This window comes from Erithacus rubecula (genome assembly GCF_903797595.1).
Source record: "Erithacus rubecula genome assembly, chromosome: 3".
Lineage (NCBI taxonomy): Eukaryota > Metazoa > Chordata > Aves > Passeriformes > Muscicapidae > Erithacus > Erithacus rubecula.
In genome coordinates this window covers 15,798,440-15,819,782 of record NC_136689.1, presented here as the reverse complement: position 1 = coordinate 15,819,782, position 21,343 = coordinate 15,798,440, and the positions used below count along the sequence as shown (strand labels likewise).

The 21,343-nt window shown below is 40.1% G+C and overlaps 1 protein-coding gene across 2 annotated transcripts; it reads left to right on the top strand.

Moving 5' to 3' along the window:
* The first annotated feature begins 136 nt into the window (after positions 1–136).
* On the top strand, positions 137–21,034 carry PDSS1 (decaprenyl diphosphate synthase subunit 1). 2 transcript variants are annotated; one of them, XM_079299597.1, is made up of 11 exons: positions 137–270; positions 1,800–1,864; positions 2,701–2,824; positions 3,181–3,311; positions 9,944–10,085; positions 10,955–11,066; positions 11,154–11,263; positions 16,310–16,390; positions 16,571–16,684; positions 19,995–20,075; positions 20,748–21,034. In XM_079299597.1, exons 1-11 carry the CDS (start codon positions 163–165, stop codon positions 20,886–20,888), a joined length of 1,209 nt encoding a protein of 402 aa, XP_079155723.1. In that variant the 5' UTR covers positions 137–162; the 3' UTR covers positions 20,889–21,034. The 2 variants fall into 2 exon arrangements, with proteins under 2 accessions (XP_079155723.1, XP_079155724.1); XM_079299598.1 differs by lacking the exons at positions 137–270; positions 1,800–1,864; positions 2,701–2,824; positions 3,181–3,311 and adding an exon at positions 8,051–8,426.
* The last annotated feature ends 309 nt before the right edge of the window (positions 21,035–21,343 follow it).

Here is a 21,343-nt window from a genome sequence, read left to right as displayed (position 1 = left end):
CCACAGTGCCCTGCGAGCCCGGCCCGAGCTCTCCCGCCCTCACAGAGGGCGTTGAGGAGCCGGCCCGGCGCCCCGCCGGAGGGCGGTGGCGGCGCGGGGCTTCCGCGTCCGGGTCGCGGCGTGCCGGGAGGCGGCGCCGGTGCGGCGGGGCTGGGGGACACCATGGCCTTGCGGTGGTGGTGGCGGAGCGGCGCTTGGTGCCGCCGGGCGCCGCCGCTGGGCTCCGTGCCGAGCCCCGGCTCCCGCGCCCCGCCGGCCCCCAGCGCGGCGGTGAGTGCGGCGCCGGGCGGGCGCGGAATGAATGGGGCGGGGGGCACCGCGCCGGGCCGGGCGGGCAGCCGGGGCCGCCGCTCCTTCGGCGCTCCGAGCCTGTGCCCGGGAAGCGCCGCGGCCCGGGGCGGGTCCCTGCCGGGGGTCCGTGCTGGGGGCAGGAGCGCGCTCGGTACGAGGTTAAATTCCGGATTAAGGGTGTTCAGCGCTGTCAGTGTGTGAGCCTCTCGGAGTCGGCCCGAGGTGGGAGCAGGGGAAGTGGTTCTCGTTAGCGTGGGATTCTGAAGGCGTTTGTGTGTGTTAGCCTTGTGGGTGGTGATGGAGGAAGTTCACTCACTGCCTTGGTTTGGAGCTGCTTCCCAAGGCCAGGCTGAGGTTCGGAGCCTCGCTGAGGTGCTCTGGCTGTCCTGAGCCCCGGGGAAGCGCTCTGGGCGATGTGTCCGGCATCCCGCACCAGCCGCTGTTACAGGGTCAGGCAGCAGGGAAGAGGAGGGAGTCTGTGTGTCCCCGCACTGGAGGGAGACATCAGCTATTTTTAGCAGCAGAACGCGGTGAGAGGTCCGAGAGAGCGACTTAGGAATGTCTCGGCCATAGGGCTGGACGCTGAAGTCAGACAGGAGTGGGTTGCAGATCTGTGACAAGTTAGGGCTGCTCGTCTTCCTTTGTCTCCTGGCATGGCCTTTTGTAAGCACGGGGGATGGATGAGTGCCCTTGAGCCACTACAGCGCTTTCGTTTCTCTCCCGCTCCCCAAGGAGAGACTTTAACCCACGAGGAGCAGGTCTCCTGGAGCGTTTCCTGTGAGTTTCTCCAGAGACAGTTTGCCGAACACGTGGATTGCAGTGCTTTTAGGCTGGCTCAGCCCAGCATTGGGCAGGGCTCGGTTCTTCCTGGCAGCGCTCCCAGGAGCGGAGTAAAAGCTGTACTTCCTTCCTCAGCCTGTATCTGCTGGAATCTTGTACCTGGGGCTGCACCTTCCCCCACGCTGCTGGGCTCTGTCTGCAAGGAAATACCATTGGAGAGATTGCTAGATTTGGAAGTTAGGTTCTGAACATCTAGCAAAGAGGATGGGCAGGTGAAAATTATAAACAGCAGGCTGAATTGAAATTGCTTGAGGGGAAAACAAGGACATTATTTTCTGTTAATGTCCTTTTCTCTATGTGTTGAATGGTGGAGTCTTGGCAGATTTGTCTGCCAGGCAGGAAATGTTTGAAGACTGCACCTTGCTCAAGTGCGAACACAAAGTTTCATTGGAGCAGCTTTGGTAATTTAACTGATAAGCTTCCTGGGCTGGGCCTGCAAGAGGAGAAAGTCCAGCTCTCTTCAGCAGAAGAGGCAGTTCAGTGTGCCTGTTGACACTCCTGTCTCTCGTGGTGTGGAAGGGGTTATGAGATTTCCTTTGCTGCTGGGTTGTTAAAATGGAGAAATAGAGCCAAGGTGATGGATACTCTTTTTTTTTTTTTTTTTTTAGTTAAATGTTTTCTGTCAGTTTAAAGTTCTAATAAATTATCCCTGTTTTTATTTTGTGCAGATTTGTCACTTTACCCAAAGAAGTTCAACTTTCTCATTTCCAAAAATATGTAGTATATTTTGGCGGTAAGTTGGAGATTCCCATTGTTGTGTAGTGGGTAAAGACATAGTTATTAGGTGAACTGAGTAGTTACATCTCTGAGCTGTAAACTTTGAAAATAAGGTTATTTAGTGTAGACTGCTGCTGTGTTGCTGAGTCTGAATCTCAGTCATCTGTCCTGGAGAGTAATGGGCAAAGAATGCTGCAAGAAAATACATACAATTCATTTTGGAAAAGGAAATGTTAAAAGAAACTTCAAGTCCAGGAAACAAACAAACAAGTCTCCTAAGCTAAATGCATCTTAATGCATCCAGGTGGAGCTTTCACCCTTTTCTGATGAACTTCCCTAGCATCATTATGCTACCTGGAAGTATTGATTTAATTTATTATGTAGCTGGGTATAAAAAGGAAAAAATACCAAATCTAAGTCAGGAATATTTTTTCAGGAGTTTACAAGAGAGGGAAGAAAGTAACAGAATAGATGGGTTGCCAAAAATGAAGTCTCTATCTCTAAATGTAGGCTACACTATCCATGGTGTATTCAAAAGGAATGCATCAAGAGCAAGGTTCTTGTTCTGTGTCTCAGAAGACTTCTGGGATCTGTTTAGGGCAGAGTGTGTGTGTTTGCCAGAATGGCTTTGCCAGGTCCCAAAGGTTTATGATCATCAATATGTAGCTCTGCTGTCCTTGCACCTTTCTGTCTGAAAAGAATGATTTGATCCCTTCATATATTTTAGCCATTTGATTAAATGTGGTGTGAGGGGAGAGGGAAAGAAAAAAATCCTTTCATATGTTTCTGTTTGGGGAATCAGGGGAATTTGACTTCTAACAAGACTACTCTCTTGAAAAACATTGTCACCAGGTTTCATCATACAAGTACATCCCACTGCTGCAGCTGCAGTAAGACAATTAGTGATGAAAAATACCAAGACCCTTTTCAACTTGGTAGAAAAGACTTGAAGAATCTCTATGAAGATATTAAAAAGGTAAGGGATTTTGGTGACTATGCTGGGATGTCATGATGATTGTTTTTAATAGCAGCCATCAATTTGGGGGATATTTATTGAAAGAATGTTATTTATGTTTATGAACCGCTGTCTAAAACTTAAACTGAAGGCAAACAGAGCATTTCTCATGTTTTATAGAACCAGAATGCATTTTTTCTCCTGATTTGCAGTGCTGGAATGCATCATTTACATCTCAGATTACTCAAAGTAATTCTGAAAACAATTTGAGCTTAAAGTGGGTTAAATGAATGCAGGAAATAACCATACTGTTTTACTTACACTAAACAGACTGACTTTGTGACTTCTATGCTGAAATGCTGTTGTCCTTTTTATAGGAATTGCTGGTTTCTGCAGCAGAGCTTAAGGAAATGTGTGATTATTACTTTGATGGGAAGGGAAAGGCCTTTCGACCAATGATTGTGGTGCTAATGGCTCGGGCTTGCAACATTCACCATAATAATTCCAAGTGAGTTGGTCACTTCCAGATACACACATCACTCTTGAAATTTATCATTCTTGCATTTCTGAGAAATACTTCATGAAAATAAAATGCTCCTCAGTAGAACCTGAGTGTAAGGTCCATCTTGAAGCTGTCACTGCAAAAGGAACTGCTGGGTTTATTACATATTTCCATGTGTTAAATTGTGGAGTATACTGCACTTGTAATCAGGGTGGATAAATGATGTTGCCGAATTATGATATTTGTAAGGCTTTTAGTCAGTTCTGCCTTCTTGCATAAATGCTTTTTTTGAACCTTTAATACTCTTTGAAACTCTATAAACTTCATTAAGTATTTTTATTTGTAACCACACCTGTTCCTATTAAACTCTGGTCACAGGTAAGAACTTTGCTGTGAGAAGAGACCTTCAGAATTTTTTTAGTAATTATGCAGAAAAGCTATTAAACGGGTGGTATGATTATATACAAAGCTGTGAGATCTTGAAAACAGTCAGAGGTTTTTTTTCCCACCCTCTAGCAGCAAATTTCTACACTATATGTAACATTCTCAGCTAATTAGTTTGGTGTAATCCTTATGATCTCCAAGTTACTTATCTTTTGAAAGCAGTTTTAACTGAGCAGAAGATCATGCTTGACCTGTACTCTCTATTACTCCTGAGTCTGGCTCGTTGCAAATGCTTCACTCCACACATTCCTGTCAACTACTATGTTTGCATTTTGAGGAAAGGTGTTGACTGGAGTGTTCTCTGCCTTCCAGCTACACTTCCAGTCTTGCCTTGTATAGAATTTCAAATAGATAATCTTTGGACCCTTTCCAGAAGCGTTTCTAGACTAATTTGTCAGTCTTAATGGATTTCTCTGAGCTCTTGCACCATTTTCTTTCTGTAGGACTAGTTTAATGCCTTGTTGGAATTGATTACTACCTCAGACCACGTATTTTGTTGCATGGATAGCACCTCTGCCTGTACCCCCTTCTATGTGAATATAATTTTGAAGGAGAAAGGAAAACTGAGCTGGCAGTGGCCTGTCCTGTGTGTGCCAGTTACCCTTGTTTGAGGAAAAAGCACCAGGATTAATGATTTGCTTCAGCCAGATCTGTTGTCAGTTCAGGGCTGCTTCTTGTCATTGACTTCGAGATAGCCAAAGGAGCAATACTGGTTGTGGAAATCCTCAGGGATGCCTTTTGCCACTGACTGGCTTAATTTTCATGAGTGATCTTGACATGAAAAACAGGAGCATGAGGATGGCACGTTTTGATGGCAGAATCTTTCTTGATGATCATCCATCTATGGTCAAATGTACGGAAGTACAATAAACCAAAAGTTTCTTCTTGAGCTTGTAGGGTCTTGGGTGGTCCATTAGGGCATAACCCCAATGTGGTTTGCAGCCACCTGTGTTGTGAAAAATCTCAGAGGTATCCTAGCATGCATCAGCCATCCAGTTCAGCTACAGCAGTGTTGTACATCACACTTCCTGAAATCATCTGCATGTCTCATGCCTGTGTTCAAAATAAGTTAAGTCCAGCTGGTTTTAGGGATGGATTGCAAAGACAATCACGAAGATTGAAAACTTGTGGTCTACAAATTTATCAGGTACAGAGTAAAAGAGCTACTTAAGACAAAGCATTATGTTGCTAAGAGAATGGAAATTTAGGAGGAGACTTTTGACAACAGGGACAGTGAGTTTTTGGAGTATCTTTTGAGTCAAAATAATGGTAAAAATAGTTTTATCTCATTCTAGTTTGTAGTTTATGAAAAGCTTATGGACAAAATCATGTTTGCAGTACTGAGAAGGCTGGAACTGATGTCATACAGTGTGGGAGTTGAACTGTGAATCAGAGGTAGCAGTAGAAGGACTGAATTTGCCTGTATGCTTAAAGCATATCTGCTGTCTTTTGACATATGTATATGCTCATGGACATATTCTTGTCCACATGTTATGCTGTCTCAAAACTGTCAGGACCAGTTTTGAGACCTGCCCTATGCCAGTAAGAAACTGCCACATATGCCTGGGGCAAGTGCTTGCTTGCAGCCAACCCTTGGCATAAATCCTCTGATTTCTGGATGCCTGTGTCATTTGGCAGTATTTGTACATCTGTTGTGATTCTAATCAGCACCTCCAAAATCTGTTCAGTGTTTAAAAGCCTCCTCAATAATCTGAATGTTCCCAGTACACACCAGGCTGAGTCACCATCTTTGTCATGTTGCTTTTAGAATGAATTCTGAGTGACAAGAGCAGAAATGTTTCAGCAAAGGAATGGAATGAAATCTCAGGATATTTACCTTCCTCTTCTGTACCCTGTGCCAACTTGTCCAAACCTGTGATTGTAATTAAATATCCCATGTGTTGATACAAGTTGTCATTGTACTGCTTGTTTGGTCTTGCATGGTGACCAGTGCTTTTGAGGGTTGGCAAGGCTGTGCAAAAGGAATTCACACTTTTACTGTGGATACCCAGTTCTGTGAGCTGATAAAATTTTATGGGCATTAAGCTGCTTGTAGCAGGCTATCTTACACCTGCTCTGCCTATACATATACTTCAGTTCACATTGATACTGTGATTGATTAATTACTGTTCTTTCTTAAAGCAACATTGTCTCCAGGTGACAAATTGTTCTTCTAACTTTTTTATGTTTGTGAGGAAAACTGTGTATGTAGAGAAGTAACACTGCATATTTTTAGCTCTGCTACTCTTCTACAAACCCGAGGGGAAAAATACTTGACTCACATTCTGCTTCTCCCACTTTTTTTTTTTTTAAAGATGTTTTTCCACTTAAAATTTGTCATTTCCCTTGAAGCATTGTATCATTCTTTTCCTCAGTTAATACTGATTCTTCTCCTAGGCTTGTTTTCCTTTGTTGAGGCTTTGGTTCCCACACATATAATTGAAGAGACTGACCACAGTATCTGTGGGTTTGTAGGGTGAGCCAATATCCTGTTCTGTTCATCCCTAGCATTTTTTTTTAAATTTTTCCTCTGGGGTTTGTATTGCTTATGTTCAGTTTCTGCTTCATTTTGCTGCCATTCTCAATTGTAATATAACTTCCTGGACCCAGCATGCTTTTGCCTGCTTTTTAATTTTCTTTTCTTCTTTTGTGCAATTCTTTATAAAAGGTAATACTTTTCCTTATTTGGCTGTTAAAGTAACAGCACTCAATTTAGGAAGGCTACAAGTTCTGATCTTACAAGACAGTCCCAAGTCTCTTCCTCTTCACAGAGTCCCTCCAGAATAGCTGAGATTTCTCAGGAGAATGGAATGCCCAGGTGGCTCTGCTTGCAGGTTAGGTGACATTGATCATTAGGTTTCAATGAGGTGAGGTACTTACCCTCAGCAAGTAAACTATTTTTCTAGAGTGAGGTCACTTTATTGTGGTCATGATAAGGAAAATGATAGTTGTATAAAGAATTATATGAGCTATTACCAAAAGGATAAGTGACTGAAGTGTGTTATTTCTTTTCTCTTGAAGTTTTAAGTGTCAGAAGTCCTACCCTGAGTCTTTAAGTCCCTTGGGCAGTGGCTTTTTGCTTATTGATAGCAACTTTGCTTTGTGTGAGAGTAAGAATTGTTGCAAATAGTTTAAGCTGGGGTCATGCAACCTTTAATTTCACACGTCCACTGGCATCTCTTCACATACCTGTGTGAAGAATTTCACAGAATTATCACTTAGCCTGGCAGGACCTAGTGTTTCTGTATTCTCCAAGGGTGTTCACAGATGAGAGTTTTTATTTCTTTTTCTACATCTAAAAAGAGAGGGGAAATAAGAGAGGGCCAAAGAAGTACAATGATAGTAGAGAAAACAATAAGCACTAAAGTTTGGGGAGGGTGGGAGAGAGGGAAAGAATTTTATCAGAATAGTGTGAGAAACAAATAAAATGATGTGGCTAAACTCAATGGAATATTTCCTAAAGATAGGACTTCCCAGCAGCCTTAGTTCCCTTTTGTTTCACTGCCCCAAACTGTCATTGTCAGAAGCCTGCAGTTTTCTCCAGTGTTAACACATGCATTCTCTGTGCTTCCCCTAGTTTCCAGTGCCCTTCTGTGTCACAGACTCTTTCTGAGTGGTTGCTTCTTTCAGCCACAGGGCCTTAGCAGGAGAAAGATCCTTGGAGGACTGTGGCCATAGCAGAAAAATTTTGCAAGTTCTCATGTTCACTTCCTTTCCTTAAACTGGCAATATTTATTTTGTGGCAAGCACATTGCCTCCAAGCTCTTTGTTGGAGAGTGTAAATACTGTTTTTTGTGGTTTTGAATTCGCCCTTCATCAGTGTTGGGTGCTTTTTGGTTGTTTGTTTTTTGTTTATTTTGGTTTTGGACAGGGATATTTGGAGGGAGATATTTGGGGTTTCTTAACCTGCATGGTCAGCCTTGGCTTGTTCAGTGTTCATTTAACAAGTTCTGTAATAGAAAACATTTGGAATACCTCTATAAAACCTTACCACTGAATCAAGCAGGGGGTCCTACTGAAAAGCAGAACATAATCAGTTGTGTAAAATATCTGTGTAAATGTGCATCATCTAAGGATGTCTTTACTTTGAGAATGACCTAAAAATGGCATCTTTCCACTTAATGGATTTGCTATCTATTAAGTTGAGTTACTGCCACTTTTTGCTTTTGTTTTACAGGAGAAGCTGAATGAAAAATGGCAGGGGATGAGAAGGATCCTGGGGTTTGTGTGTTTTCTCCTAAAATAGGCATTGTCTGATCTGGAATTGGTCTCACAAGAGAGGAAACTGCTTGTAGGAAACTGTTAGAGGGCTTTTTTTTGCCAGCAGTGGGAAGGACCTTTCTTGAGACTTTGTGGAAATAGTTTTAAAACCCCTTCAGATTAAATTGCCATATTTGATACAACATTCTGGTAACCCTGAACATTCTTACACCATTTTTAGTCATTGTCAGAGATAAGATAGAGTATAATGCAGAACTTTTGAGAACCTGCTTTTGAAATAACTGCTTTTATGTTGTCTTCATACTACTGAAATATTTCAGTGTGTCAGTGAGTGTTGCCATTTACTGCTGCTTCCCAGCAGGAAATCCAGTCTGCTGACATAATTAATGAAAAAGGGAATCCCCAAAAGGAGAGCAGTGCATGAAAGAGGCTGGAGACCTTTACAGTTTTTTGAAGGTAAGTTTTCTCCTACTTACTAAAAGTAGTTTATTTTGGAAAACTATTTACACTGAACTAGCATTTGATTAAATCACTAGTCCACATTAAGACTTGCCTCCAAACAACCATGAAGGTTTCCAGCTCTTACTTTCTGTTGTGTAAAAGCCATATTTTTCACAGCCTGTGAGCTACCCATTCATCCTGCTATTGTTCAGGATGTAGAACTCCCACTGACAGCAGTGCAGAATTCTGTATAGAGATAGGTGTCAGAACACAGTGTTATGTCAGCAGACTGCAATATGTTCTTTCATGTTGTGATTAATCACTACATTTTAATGGACATAGGCAGTGCAGGAAAGTTTTAAATTCCCTTAGCTGAGCTGAAATTATCTTCTGTTTCAGTTCTTTTTCTGTTCTCCTGAAAAACAGTATGATTTTCTCTGTTGTCTGTATACCAGAAATATGGTATTTATATATCAGAAGCAGTTTCTTTTGTTGTGGGTTTTAGGTTTTTTGTGTTACTGTTTTGTGCATGGGCTATTTTAAATGTCCATTTGGAGTTGTTACACTGTGAGTCAAGGCTGACTGGGATAGCCATTTCTGGGATCCTACATGTAACCCATGATGAAAACTGATAGAAAAATAACCAGAAGAAGACAATGGCAGCTGGATACTAAGGGAGATGGTCCATTGTGGGAGCTAGGTTGGTGCTTTTATGTGCTTTTTGCCAGTCTTTTGTCTAGATAATTGCTTCTATGTTCTTATATTACCTTCTTTTCACCTAGTTAAAAAAAAAAAAAAAAAAAAAAAAAAAAAAAAAAAAGTAGCGTGAACTACTGAGAGTTGAATCATCTGTGTTAGATCTTCCCAAAGGCTGAGTTCCAGTAATTGTTAAGCAGTTGGTGTTTACAGTCCTGAAGTGGTTCTAGTAGAATTCTAGTTAATTCCTCAGGCTTCTGAAGAACCTCTGGGGTTTTAAGGTAACATAAAGAATAAGATCTGTGAATTATGCCTTTCAAATGTAGAATGCAGGTTTCTGTTCCTTCTGATCTCCAGCTCAGTGGTTAGTAGGGTTATCCAGCTTTAGAGAGTTTGTGATGCCACATTTATAGGTAGAGCAGCAGAGATAAGGAAAACTTCAAACTCATCTACAAAGCTACCTGGTATTCTTTTCTCTGCTGTTTTCCAGACTTCAGTCTTGGAGCCAAGCATCTTTGATGCTGTGCTATTTATTGAAGTCTGGATTTAGAGGGATTAAAGTCAGTAACACAGGAGTTTTGCAGTAGTGTTTATAGGAATGTATAAATAGGCCTAATGAGGATGGACTCATCCCTCTGCACTTACTGTACTAATGTGATCTTACTTTCTCTTGTCTTCCTCATTCTAGGTTTGAAAGAAGGGGGTCAGACCAGGAAAAAGCTGTGACAGCTGTTTTCAGAGAAACATTTTTGTTTGGTTTTTAATAGAGATTTTTTAGAGTATTGCAGCATATGTAATTGATTTAATTCTTTGACAGTTCTTGTTTTTCATTTTAGGGAGGTGCAAGCAAGCCAGCGCTCTGTGGCCATAATTGCTGAGATGATCCATACAGCCAGTCTAGTTCATGATGATGTTATTGATGATGCAAATTCTCGCCGAGGAAAAAGGACACTTAATCAAATCTGGGGAGAGAGAAAAGTGAGTTTGCTAATAAGTGCAAGACTTGCCTTTGAATTTCAGCAGTGCAGAAATACCTAGAGGTTTGTAACATTACTATCCCTAGGAATATGGCAGAAAACATATGAAAAGATGTGCACAGTTTGGGGATGAGACAAATGTGTTTTCCTTTTCTGAACTGTTGGAAGCATTAGATAATGATTGAAGTGTGTAAGTGTTGGGCCTGCTCAACCTCCAGAAGAGATGACTGAGAGGGGTCCTCATCCTAAGCAATCCTGTGCCATGTGCTCTGGGATAACCCTGCTTGAGCAGGGAGGTTGGACCAGATGACTGTGGCCCTTCCAACTTCACCCATTCTGTGATTTTTACTGATTTTGCATTCCCTGTGCAATTCTCTGCAGTGCTGTTGAAATACTTTAAACTTGTACCTCATCCTGAATGCTGATTCACTGGTGAACGCAGAAATGTTTTCAGTCAGTGAGAATATTTTTTTTAAATTGGTGTTTTCTTCCCAGAGCATTACGAGAAAGGTCTTCACCAGAAAATGGAAAGAACTTGGGGCAATTCAGAGCTCATATGGTGTAACAGCCACAAGAGAATGGTCAAATAGAGAACTAATGTTCAAAAAATCTTCATAAGCAAACACTTACTGCATACAGGGAGGACAGTGCTTATACAGAAAAATATAAACAATACTGTAAGATAGGGATTCAAAAATTACTCAGATTTCAGTATTTGGTTATGTGTTTTTTTGCTCTTAAAATGAGATATTTGTGCTTTATGTAGCAAAGTTTTGTAATGTGAGCAGATCTGACAAATAAAGGAAATTGTACTGTCTGTAGTAACACAGGAAAAGACTTAAGGGATCACCTTGTTGTTGTTGTTCTTAGGCTGTTCTAGCTGGTGACTTCATCCTCTCAGCTGCTTCTGTAGCTTTAGCACGAATTGGAAACACTACTATCATCTCTGTTCTAACTCAGGTGATTGAAGATCTGGTGCGTGGTAAGGTTTTTTCCTATTTTTAGCTTCTCATTTTCCTGCCTAAGCAGTAAACCCACAAATAAAACCTCCATCTGTGCAACTTTTTAGGTGAATTCCTCCAGCTGGGTTCCAAGGAAAACGAGAATGAGAGATTTGCTCACTACCTCGAGAAGACTTTTAAGAAGACAGCAAGTCTGATAGCAAACAGTTGTAAAGCAGTATGTACGTCTGTCTCTTCTGAAGTTAACATACCATACTGTAAGCTTCACAGCTAAACTCCTGGTATTGCTGTTTGCTCTGGAGACCCTCCAAAGCAAACCCTTGAAATGGTATTCTGCCAAAATGTGAATGGGTTTGAGATTGTGAATTTTATCACAGTTCAGCTGTGCAGCCTCCAATATTGGTTTTCACTTTTTCTGTGTTTTTATTTATACACAGATTTATTGTTATTCTCATTTGAATCAAAATAAGTTCCAAATAATTGTAATGGTGGAAATCTTCAATTTATGAAATTCTGCAACTTTGAGACAGTGGTTTTAAACTCAATTGATCATTTTTTAACTTATAATTTGATTTTAAATCTTCTTTGACATCTTGCCCTACTCGTTGGTGCTACAATTGATTCATAGAATCATAGAATAAGCTGTGTTGGAAGGGGCCCATCAGGATCATCAAGTCCAACTCCTGTCCCTGCATGAGAGACCCCAAGAGTTCACACCATGTGCCTGAGAGCATTGTCCAGACATTTCTTGTACTCTCAGATCAGGTTTAGTGCTGTGACCATTTCCCTAGAGAGCCTCTTCCAGTGCCCAGCCACCCTCTGGGTGAAAACATTTCCCTGATAACTCTACATCACATTGTAAAAAACCAGAAGCACACAGTTCTTGATTTGTCTGGGGGGTTTTAATTATCAGTTACTTTTTCCAACCCTGTCACTCGGTTCTCTTACTTGATAACAAGATCCAATTCAAGGTTATGTTCTTACACAAAAATAAATGTTCAGTTTTAGTGCAGAAATTAGAGGTGGGTAATAATCTTGCCCCAAAAGAGAGTTTTGTTTATTCTTTTTAGTGAAAGGCAGTATAACTGATGGATTCTATACCAAGCAGGAGTTCTAAGAGAATTAGACTAAAAATCTCTGCTAGTGTTAATTATCACTTTTTGTTCTCAGAGAACTGGTACATTTGTGCAACAGACAGCAGCTGGAAATTGCTTATATCAAAATGATCACATAGAATGAGACACATGGATTTCGGGCAAGGGAAAATAACTTTTATTCTAATTGGAGCAAAGAAATTAAGTCTTCTGGATTACTCATATTGATGGCAATATGGCCCTGACAATTTTCTTTTGCAAGTCTTGTTTTATATCAGTAGGCACCTGGACTAGTAAAGAGCATCACAATTTTCTGCTACCCCAGAAGAAAAAAAATAAACAAATTTTAATATTTATTTTGAAAGTCTGCCTAAAAAAATCCTTGCAGATAGAAGAAATCACATTCCCACTGGATGGATTCTCCCTACAAATGTGCTAATTTAAGCTTTTTCCTTTTCATGACTTTCAAGAGTTAAGGGTTTAAACATTTCCCTCAAGTTGAGGCTGTGATGTTGGTAAAGGGGTTGTTTGGCTGCTTTTCTCCTAGTGGCTGGTCTGAGTTGTTCCATTGCTGAATTGCTGGAATTTTATATGCTGTAAAATGTATGTGAAGAAGGGAAACTGAGAGAGAAGGTCTTTCTTCATGGCAAATCCTTACTTGCTGCACATAGTAGCAATGAGTTGAATATGTGTGTTTCCTTCAGTTTCTTTCTGCATGGATTAGGAGAGCTCTATTGATAACAGTTTGAAGGGATTTTTTTTTTTTAATTGGGATTTGGGGTTTTTTGTTGCATGACTGTTGAGATATTTTTGTTTAGATGGCTTTGGCTACTGAGGAAATAGAATCAGAAGGGAGTTCTGTTTTCTGTAGCAAAAATGATAAGCAGGATCATCAGTTCTATCTTGAAAGGAAATTCACTTAGGGAATCAAGAGTATTCGTATCTTGTTTTCAGGGACAAAACTAAGAGGACAGCTTATGGGTTTTAAAAGCAGTTATGTTACTATTAATGGTAGGAAAAACTTGATTTATTGCTGTGGTTGAATAAAATACAAGTATTAACTGGGAAAAAAAATAAGTTCCGGTGGCACCTTAGTATTCCACAGTGCTGTGCTTTAGAAATGGAAGAGTAGAGTATTCCTGGAAAAAAAATCTGAATAAGATATAATTGATACATTCTGTCCCACTAAAGCATTGCTGCATTTAAATAAAAATTCTTTAAGTTAGGACTTAGGGACAGTACATGTCTGTTCAAGATGTTAAGACCCATCCCAGTCTCTGGTTTATTTCTACAGTAGTTCTGCATGGGGGAATGTTACCAAAGTTTCAATCAAAGTTGTTGTAAAAGGAAACAGTGGCAGATGGCCCAGAGTCGTTGAAGCCTTAGTTACTGCAAGGCATTTTTCAGAGAAACATGAGGTGACTTTAGTTCAAGAATTCAGAGACAATAAAGCCGAAGTGGAATTTCTGTTTAGTCATCAGGCCAGCTGGAGACAGCAAAATAACTTGAGCAGGTTTTGTGTCTTTTTTAACCTTGCCATAATGTGAATTCCTGAGCTTCATAAAGCTGTTTATGTTTTGTGTGGTATACTTTCAGATGAGGGATTAAATTGTGCTTGCTTTGAGGTAAGTGTAAAGGTGCACTAGAGAGTCCTGATTTCTGTGTTAGCAGGAAGCTTGTGCCTCCCTGTGTAAGGCAGGGCTGTGGAAGGGACTGAAGAAAGCAGCAGTCTGCAGCTCTGGATCTACCTGTGAGCTCCTGCTCTAACCAGTTCCTGGTATGGTGTGTGCACAGGGCTCCATCAGAAATTAGTTTATAATCTCTCGTATAACAGAACAGAAACTACTTTTTTTTTTTTTTTTTTTTTTTTTTTTGCTGAAAGTGTGTTTGAAATAAGACCAAGGAGATTGTCTTGTTTTAATGAATTCAAAGAACTTTTTTGAAGAATTTGTTCCACTTGGTATTAGGAAGGATTTTTCATCATGATTTAGTGGAAGATGGGCCTGAATTCTTGCAAGATTAAATTTGTCATGAACCAGTCATACCTATCTGGGGAGCTCTAGGCTGTTTTCAAAGGGGGAGTTTTATCATTTAAACACACATCACTGTATTGACTGATTTGTATTTGCAAATGTTTGTATTATCCCAGAACATTATCCCAGTACAGCTCCAGTTAAACTCCATGTGGGAGTGACAGGCTGTCTGGCTGCAGCCTGGCCAGTGTCCTGCTGGGGGCAACAATTTACAAGAGCAGCTTGAGAAATTGTATCTTAGAAGAATTCCCTGATAGTCGCAACCCAGTCATTGCAGGTGTATAATGGTCAGAGGGTTGCTCACTTGAGGATCACTGACAAAACAAATCTCCTGAATTTTTAATTTTTTTTTTTTTTTTGAACAAGAAATGATCTTTCAGGTTAAATGAGGAAGCTCTTTTCTTTACATAGCACTTCCTCTCACCCTCTGCCAGCTACTGCCCACTCCAACCCTTTGCCATTAACCAGGATTTTTTCACTGAATTCTGTATTTTAGTCCTCCACATGGACTGAAATGTGGAGGTAGGGAAGAATTTAATTGGAGCAGGGTAGATGCAGTCCCCCTGCCATGCTGGTGTTATGTGATTTACATTACAGAAGCAATCAAAAGTTTGCATGGTACAGCAGTAGATATTAGGTCTTCAGGCAAATACTGCTATTTAAGAGACAAACATCAAAAGGAGGATAAAAGGGCAAAATGTTCTACTTTGACAGTCTCTAGCAACATTTATTTAAATATATCATATTTGGAGTTAACTCTGTTTAATAGCCTTCAGGATTTTGTGTGATTATTAGAGATAAGTAGCACTATTTTCCTGCTATACTGTCCTCTTTTAAATAAAAATGGGGAATGTGTGATGCTGTTAATTCCTCAGTCATCCAGATTCCTCTGGGATTTGGTTATTATCCACAGATGCAGGTTATGACTGGAAAGTGTTCTGATGCTCAGATATGAAGTGCACTGATGCATTAAATAATCTCTCATTTTGTGCAAATTGCATTGCATTTATTAGGACATAATGTTATTTCTTATTTCCATCTTCATGTTCATATTCAAAGCTAATGCTTGACTTGCATTTCGTTGGGGTTGGTTTTGGGGTTGGAGGGGTTTTTCTTAGGATCCTACCTTACACAGTCTTAAAGAGGAATTTTTATATATATATCTCTTCTACACACACACATACACATATTTATATTGTGTGGTTTTCCTAGCATACATTTTTACTTTTAAGTAAAATACATCTTCACTCCTTGTATTAGTCACAGCAGATTTAGAATGCCTGCAATAAGCCAGGGTGGATTTTTGTCCCGTTCCTAATTGGTTTATTGAAGATTGAAATAAATCTGAGTATTTAAGCAACATCATTTTGCAAAATGTATAATCAGTGCAAAAATGCCCTTACCTTGAGGGAAGATATTAATTCTCAAACCTTAGTTAGTGTCCTGTATTTTAGTTTTGTGGAGTTTATTCAGCAAAATTTCTGTGTCTTAAGTAGTTGATTGTACATTCAAGTAAAATGTTTTATCTCAGTTTAGTGATCCCTTTGTGAGCTTGGTGTGCTTTCATTTGCTGTTTTTTCTTTGCTACTAATTATCCCTCAATACCTTTGCCTGCAAGCTGATCAACTCATCTGCCTGAGCAAGTCAGATACAGTTATCACCTTAAAAATAATCCTTATGTTAACTGTCCCTCCTGTACGGAGTTCAACACATCCAGCTTTGTGATCTTTTATGAGAACTGTAATGTCCATTTATCCCCTGGCTGATTTATATATATAATTAGCTTAATTTCCCCATCACTGGACTGTATATAACTACTACCCTGCATGTGAAGTGCATCCACATTTCTTCTCTCTTTATCCTTGCATTGTAGTTTCTAAGCCTGATAAATATTTAATGAAGCTAATCTCTTTGCAGATTTGAATGTAGTTTTAATACTGCACTGCTGTTCAGCCTTGTTTTCTAGTAATCTTGGCTAGTTGTGTCTCCCATGAACAGAGATAAGCCAGAATGTGCCCGAGTCAGCTTTTCTTTGCTTTTCCCAGATCCCTCCTGCCCGTGTCACACCTATGTTCAGGGACTAAAAGTGGATGTAATCTAAAGCTTTCTGTTTACTTGGGGCTTTTGTCTTTTCAGGTTTCAATTTTAGGCTGCCCTGATCCTAAAGTTCATGAGATTGCATACCAGTATGGAAAAAACGTTGGCATAGCTTTTCAGGTAGTGTTTTTGTTGAACTAAATGGAATCTAAAATCTAAACTTCTCCAAAGTGCTTTAGAAATCAAAGTGGGCTGTCTTAATCTTTCCTACAAATCCTGTCTTTAACAAGGATTATTCTGTATTTAGGTCTAATTTTTAAAAAATAAATTTTAAATAATCTGAATGTTTATGTTTTCCAGCTGATAGATGATGTGCTGGATTTTACATCATGTGCTGACCATCTGGGGAAACCAACAGCAGCAGATCTCAAGCTTGGATTAGCCACAGGCCCTGTTTTGTTTGCTTGTCGACAGGTAAGTCATCAGGAAGCAGTTTCCTGAAGTAAAAAGTGTAAACTGCTCCTCACAGGACCAGCTGAAACACATCAAATCTCCAGTGCCAGTGATGAGAGAGGATGGGGCAGTGTGTTCAGTATCATATGGATTCTGTGCACAAACAAGTTTTGAGAAACACCTTCCTGCACACCTCTACTTACTGTTAGGCTCTTGTAGGTATTCAGAGTTTTAGCACATTTTGTGAAGGTTATTCCTAAGTAGCTTCTTGCTTGTGTTTTCTCCTGAGACATCTTCTTCCTAGGCTTGACTGTGTAGGCTTTTTTGCCTTGTTCTGGGCTTTGTATCCATCTGGAGCCAACAATTGAAATCCCTGATTTGCCTTTAGGTGGGTGTCTATTTATTGGATTTGATCTCTTTATATCTTTGTCCTCAGGTATTATCCAGTTACAAGCATAGGTAGGTCCTGTCTGAAGGCTAGATAAGTAAAAAGGGAGTGTCATAAATAAAACAGGCTTAAAATTGGTCAAGATTTTCAGTGCCTTAAAAATTACTTGGAGGAGCAGAATGAAAACAGAAGCGTGAGCAGCATGGAAAAAACATTAAAATTGGTGCTAATCCATATACAGGAAAGAAACTGGTCTAATTTTTTGCTCCAGTGTCTTGTTTACCAGAGGCAAGCAGATTTGTGACTTAAAAAGCAGTCCTTCCTACCAAGCTTCACAGTGTGATACAAAAACTGGCACAATTAGTTCCAGCAGAGCTCTTGTCTATGATCTCTCAGTGGAGCTGCTTAGAGCTTGACATGGGAGAAGTTCTAAATCATTTAAGAAAACCCAACAACTTTGACATTTACTTCCCCCTCTAAAAGAGCCAGCTGGGGGGAGATGGAGCATGCAGATTTGTTTGCTTCCATATCCTTTGGGCATTTACAAGGATCTGTGGCTCAGAAAAGACAAGGGAGCACAGTGTCAGCCAACTGACAAAGCAGATTAATGCATATTGGGAAAAACCTTCTCCGTCCTCAGTGTCTCCCCATACTCATCTGGGGGATTCACAAGCATGTTCTTGAATCATTGTTTCAGAATTGTGTCACCAGCAATTGGAGCTGTCCAAAGAACAGTGAGGCACTCAGGTAGAGAGGGAGGATGGAGTTGTAAAACTGTTTGTGTGTGCCAAAGCCATGTGCAGAAGGAAACAAGGCATGTTGCAAATACCCAATTTTGGCAGAGAATCCTTGACATTGACTGTCTTGTGGGTGTTGAATATACCAATTTTTAAATTAAAACTATTCTTTATTAATTTGTTTGGGTTGTCTCTCTCAGACTTTTTTAATTAGCTTTACAAGATGAATTAGTTCATAATACAGAAATACAAGAAAATAAAATCTGCCACTCCTATTTTAAAATCTTGTTCTTTGTAGGTCACTTTAAAATGCTTTTCCAAATTTGTATCTTTGATAGATGGGAAATGTACATTTCTGCATTGAAAGATAACTTGACCATCTTACAAAGTTTTCTGCATTAAGGCTTCTTTGCTGAAAATGTCCTGCTGTTTTCAAGAAACTGGAAGAACAGCACTACAGACTTAACTGATATACAAACAAAGCACAAGTGCTAAAAAATGTGGAGCTTCAACAGACACTTAATTGTGATGCTACTAGAAGATATTTCATCTATTTGTATCTGAGAAAAAAAACCTCACGAGACAGGACTTGAGGAGAGTCTAAAGTGTTATTATTAATTATAGGCTGTCTTTTCAGATTAGTATTGCTGCTATCCTTTCATGTAGCTGGTACTCCTCAAGTTGTCCTCCTGACAAACATTGATTAGTTTTTAATCTGCTCTGGATCCTCAGTGACAGATGCCTTTCCCCTCCCTCTGAAATACACACTTGTGCATTAGAATATTAAGAAGAACAAAAATGTTTACCTTGATATAAAACCTAATTATTAAGTATTTAAACTTGGGTAAAAAATAAAAACCACCCCATTAATTTTTTAATGCAGGTGTATGCTAACTCTAAAGCTCCTCTTAAATGAGTATAGCTGAAGAATGAAGGTTTATTTTTATTATAAGCATTCCTGTTAAATGCTGATGTGCTGCCCACTAAATATGCAGAGTTGCTAATAACAGCTCTGCCTTACAAGTTTGGAGATTTTTATGTCCTTTAGTGCTTAAATATAAAAAGTGATCCCATATGTGTCCTACATAACTGTAAATATGAATAATGTGAAAACTGATTGCATGAACACTGCAATTAAATTGTCATTACCTGGGAAGGAAGCTAGGATCTAGAAAAAGCCATTACTTTCTTCTTTAGATAAAGTGAGTCACCACTGAACTTCTGAATGCATCTCCAAGACTGTGTATGAGTAATAGGAAAATGTCACAGCACTGAGGGGTGCTACATGTTTGTACCTGAACAAGGTTGGAAAGCTGCAGTTGCAGGACCAAAGGTGTGCAAGGAAAGCAGTTCATTGTTTACAAGTGTATGGCAATACACTGACTCTAATCCTTTCAGGCAAGATGAACAAACAGCTCTTTCCCTTAAGAAGAATTCTTCTGTGGAGAAGCTGCCTTGAGTTGTGGCCGTATTTTGTTAAGCACTAGGTTTTTCTGTTTCTAGGCTGTCTGAAGAAAGAGGCTGCATATTTAGCTAAGTGATGTGATTTTTCTCAAAACAACTGACTGGTTACCTGCTTGATTTGTAGGGAATTGAGCATGCAGTACTAACTACAAATGCTACATGTCTGAAAACAAGATAGCTTATAGTTGTCATTTTTCTCTTATTTAAAAGAAAAAAATCTGCATATATAAAATACCAGCACAGTGGAAAACAGAAGAGAATGTAACAGCCAGTGTTACCATGGGGGGTGGTTTACAAATTGAACTTTGCCATATTGCAACAACAAACATCCTAGGTTCTTTTGTACGCGTGGGGGCCAGAGGTGCTTCTTCTAGGAGTGCCAACACTAACCCTCATCTGTGACAGAATATCTGATGCAAATTATACACCAGGTAGTAACCACATCAGAAATTACCATGCTCTGGAGCATCTGCTTAACATGACAAAATGGCAGGTGCTGACTTCTGCTACCAACTGGCTACAGCCAGCAGAGCCAGATGGTTTAAGTTTTAAATGCTTGAGCTCTGCTGTATTATAGTACTGTGCAGACTGCAAGTATGAACCTAAAACTACACCTGTAGCAACAACAGTGACAGGGGAAGAGGGCTGGACTTTGGTGTCATTCTGACCTTAAGCATGGGGCAGGCAGCTACATGGAAAACAGCTCAAAAGCAAATACAAACCCTTCTCCCTTTGTGCTTAGTTTCCAGAAATGAATGCTATGATAATGAGGAGATTCAGTAAGCCAGGAGATGTTGAACGTGCATGGAAGTATGTGTTGCAGGTAAGAATAATAGCAAATATTTCTGCACTCCCTGCTGCTCAGTCTGAAATTCATTGTCTCTCAAGTAAACTAGCAAGGCTGCATTGTCAAATACCTGCTGAGTAGCGTGCAGTGTACAATGCCAAGTCAGAACTCCTCAGCTCACCTACTGGCAGTGTTTTAAGCAGAAATGCTAGGTACCAAAGAACTCTTTTTCTTTTTTTTCGCTCTAATAGCATCAAATCTGCATAAGTAAAAAGCTTATGCATGGACTCAGTTCCTTCAGCTGAGGCATAGCTGTATTCACCAGCTGGTATAAGTGGCACATAATTACCAGTCAGTCATGTAACTGCAGTGCACACCCCATACCAGTTTTAATTGACTCTGGTCTAAAAAGACTGAGCAAAATTAATACCTCTTTTTCAGAATAGCATGAGGCTTTTGTACATCTCTATTTAGAGCAGGAGAGGAAAGGATAAACCATTAGTTTCTAGTTTATTATTAATTCCAGTGCTGTTTTGCAATTAGCATGGATGAGTTTTAGTACTTGGGCTTCCCTGATTACAGAATGAATCCTCATCCTTTCCCAGTCAGAATATGGTGTGTTAGGGTACTCACTGACCTTAAACCCTCTCCCTGTGACTGGAAGAGGCAGGAGGAGGCTGAGTTGTGTTTTCTGTGTCTCCCCATCAGAGTGATGGCGTGCAGCAGACGACCTACCTCGCCCAGCGCTACTGCCACGCGGCCACGCGCGAGATCCGCAAGCTGCGGCCGTCGCCCGCCAGAGACGCGCTGGTGCACCTGACCGAGATGGTGCTCACACGAGACAAGTGACACCCTCCTTCACTCCCTCTGGCAGCTACTTACCAGACTGTGCCTAAATTCATTTCAGACTTTATTTGCTTCCAACACAAGCTACCAAAAAATATTTTTTTAGAAAAAACCTCTTTTTTTTTTTTTTTTTTAAGTTCTACTTTTTTTTTTTTTTTTTTTAACAGAAGTGTTTTACTGCAGGAAGCCATGCAATTCAGATCAAATCAAACTGTGCTGTACAATTGTTTTAGCAGGGGCTATTGATTGTGGGGGATGGGGAAGATGTTTACATGTTGATGCACAAAGGCCACAATGAGAATAAATATAAATCAGTGTATGAAAACTGAAGTTGTTCCAAATTTCACTTGTTTACGTTAATAAACAGAACATGCATGTACAGGAGTTGGTAAACTCCTGTGATGAAAGATGGTTTGGATGCTTCCCTGGCTGTTTAACAGAAGCACCTGGAATTGTAT

Coding starts and splice junctions, on each gene's coding strand:
- PDSS1 (XM_079299597.1), top strand. CDS start 163: ATGGCCTTGCGGTGGTGGTGGCGGAGCGGCGCTTGGTGCCGCCGGGCG. Junction 1,865..2,700: donor ATATGTAGTATATTTTGGCG/GTAAGTTGGAGA, acceptor CATTGTCACCAG/GTTTCATCATACAAGTACAT. Junction 16,391..16,570: donor ACGTTGGCATAGCTTTTCAG/GTAGTGTTTTTG, acceptor TATGTTTTCCAG/CTGATAGATGATGTGCTGGA.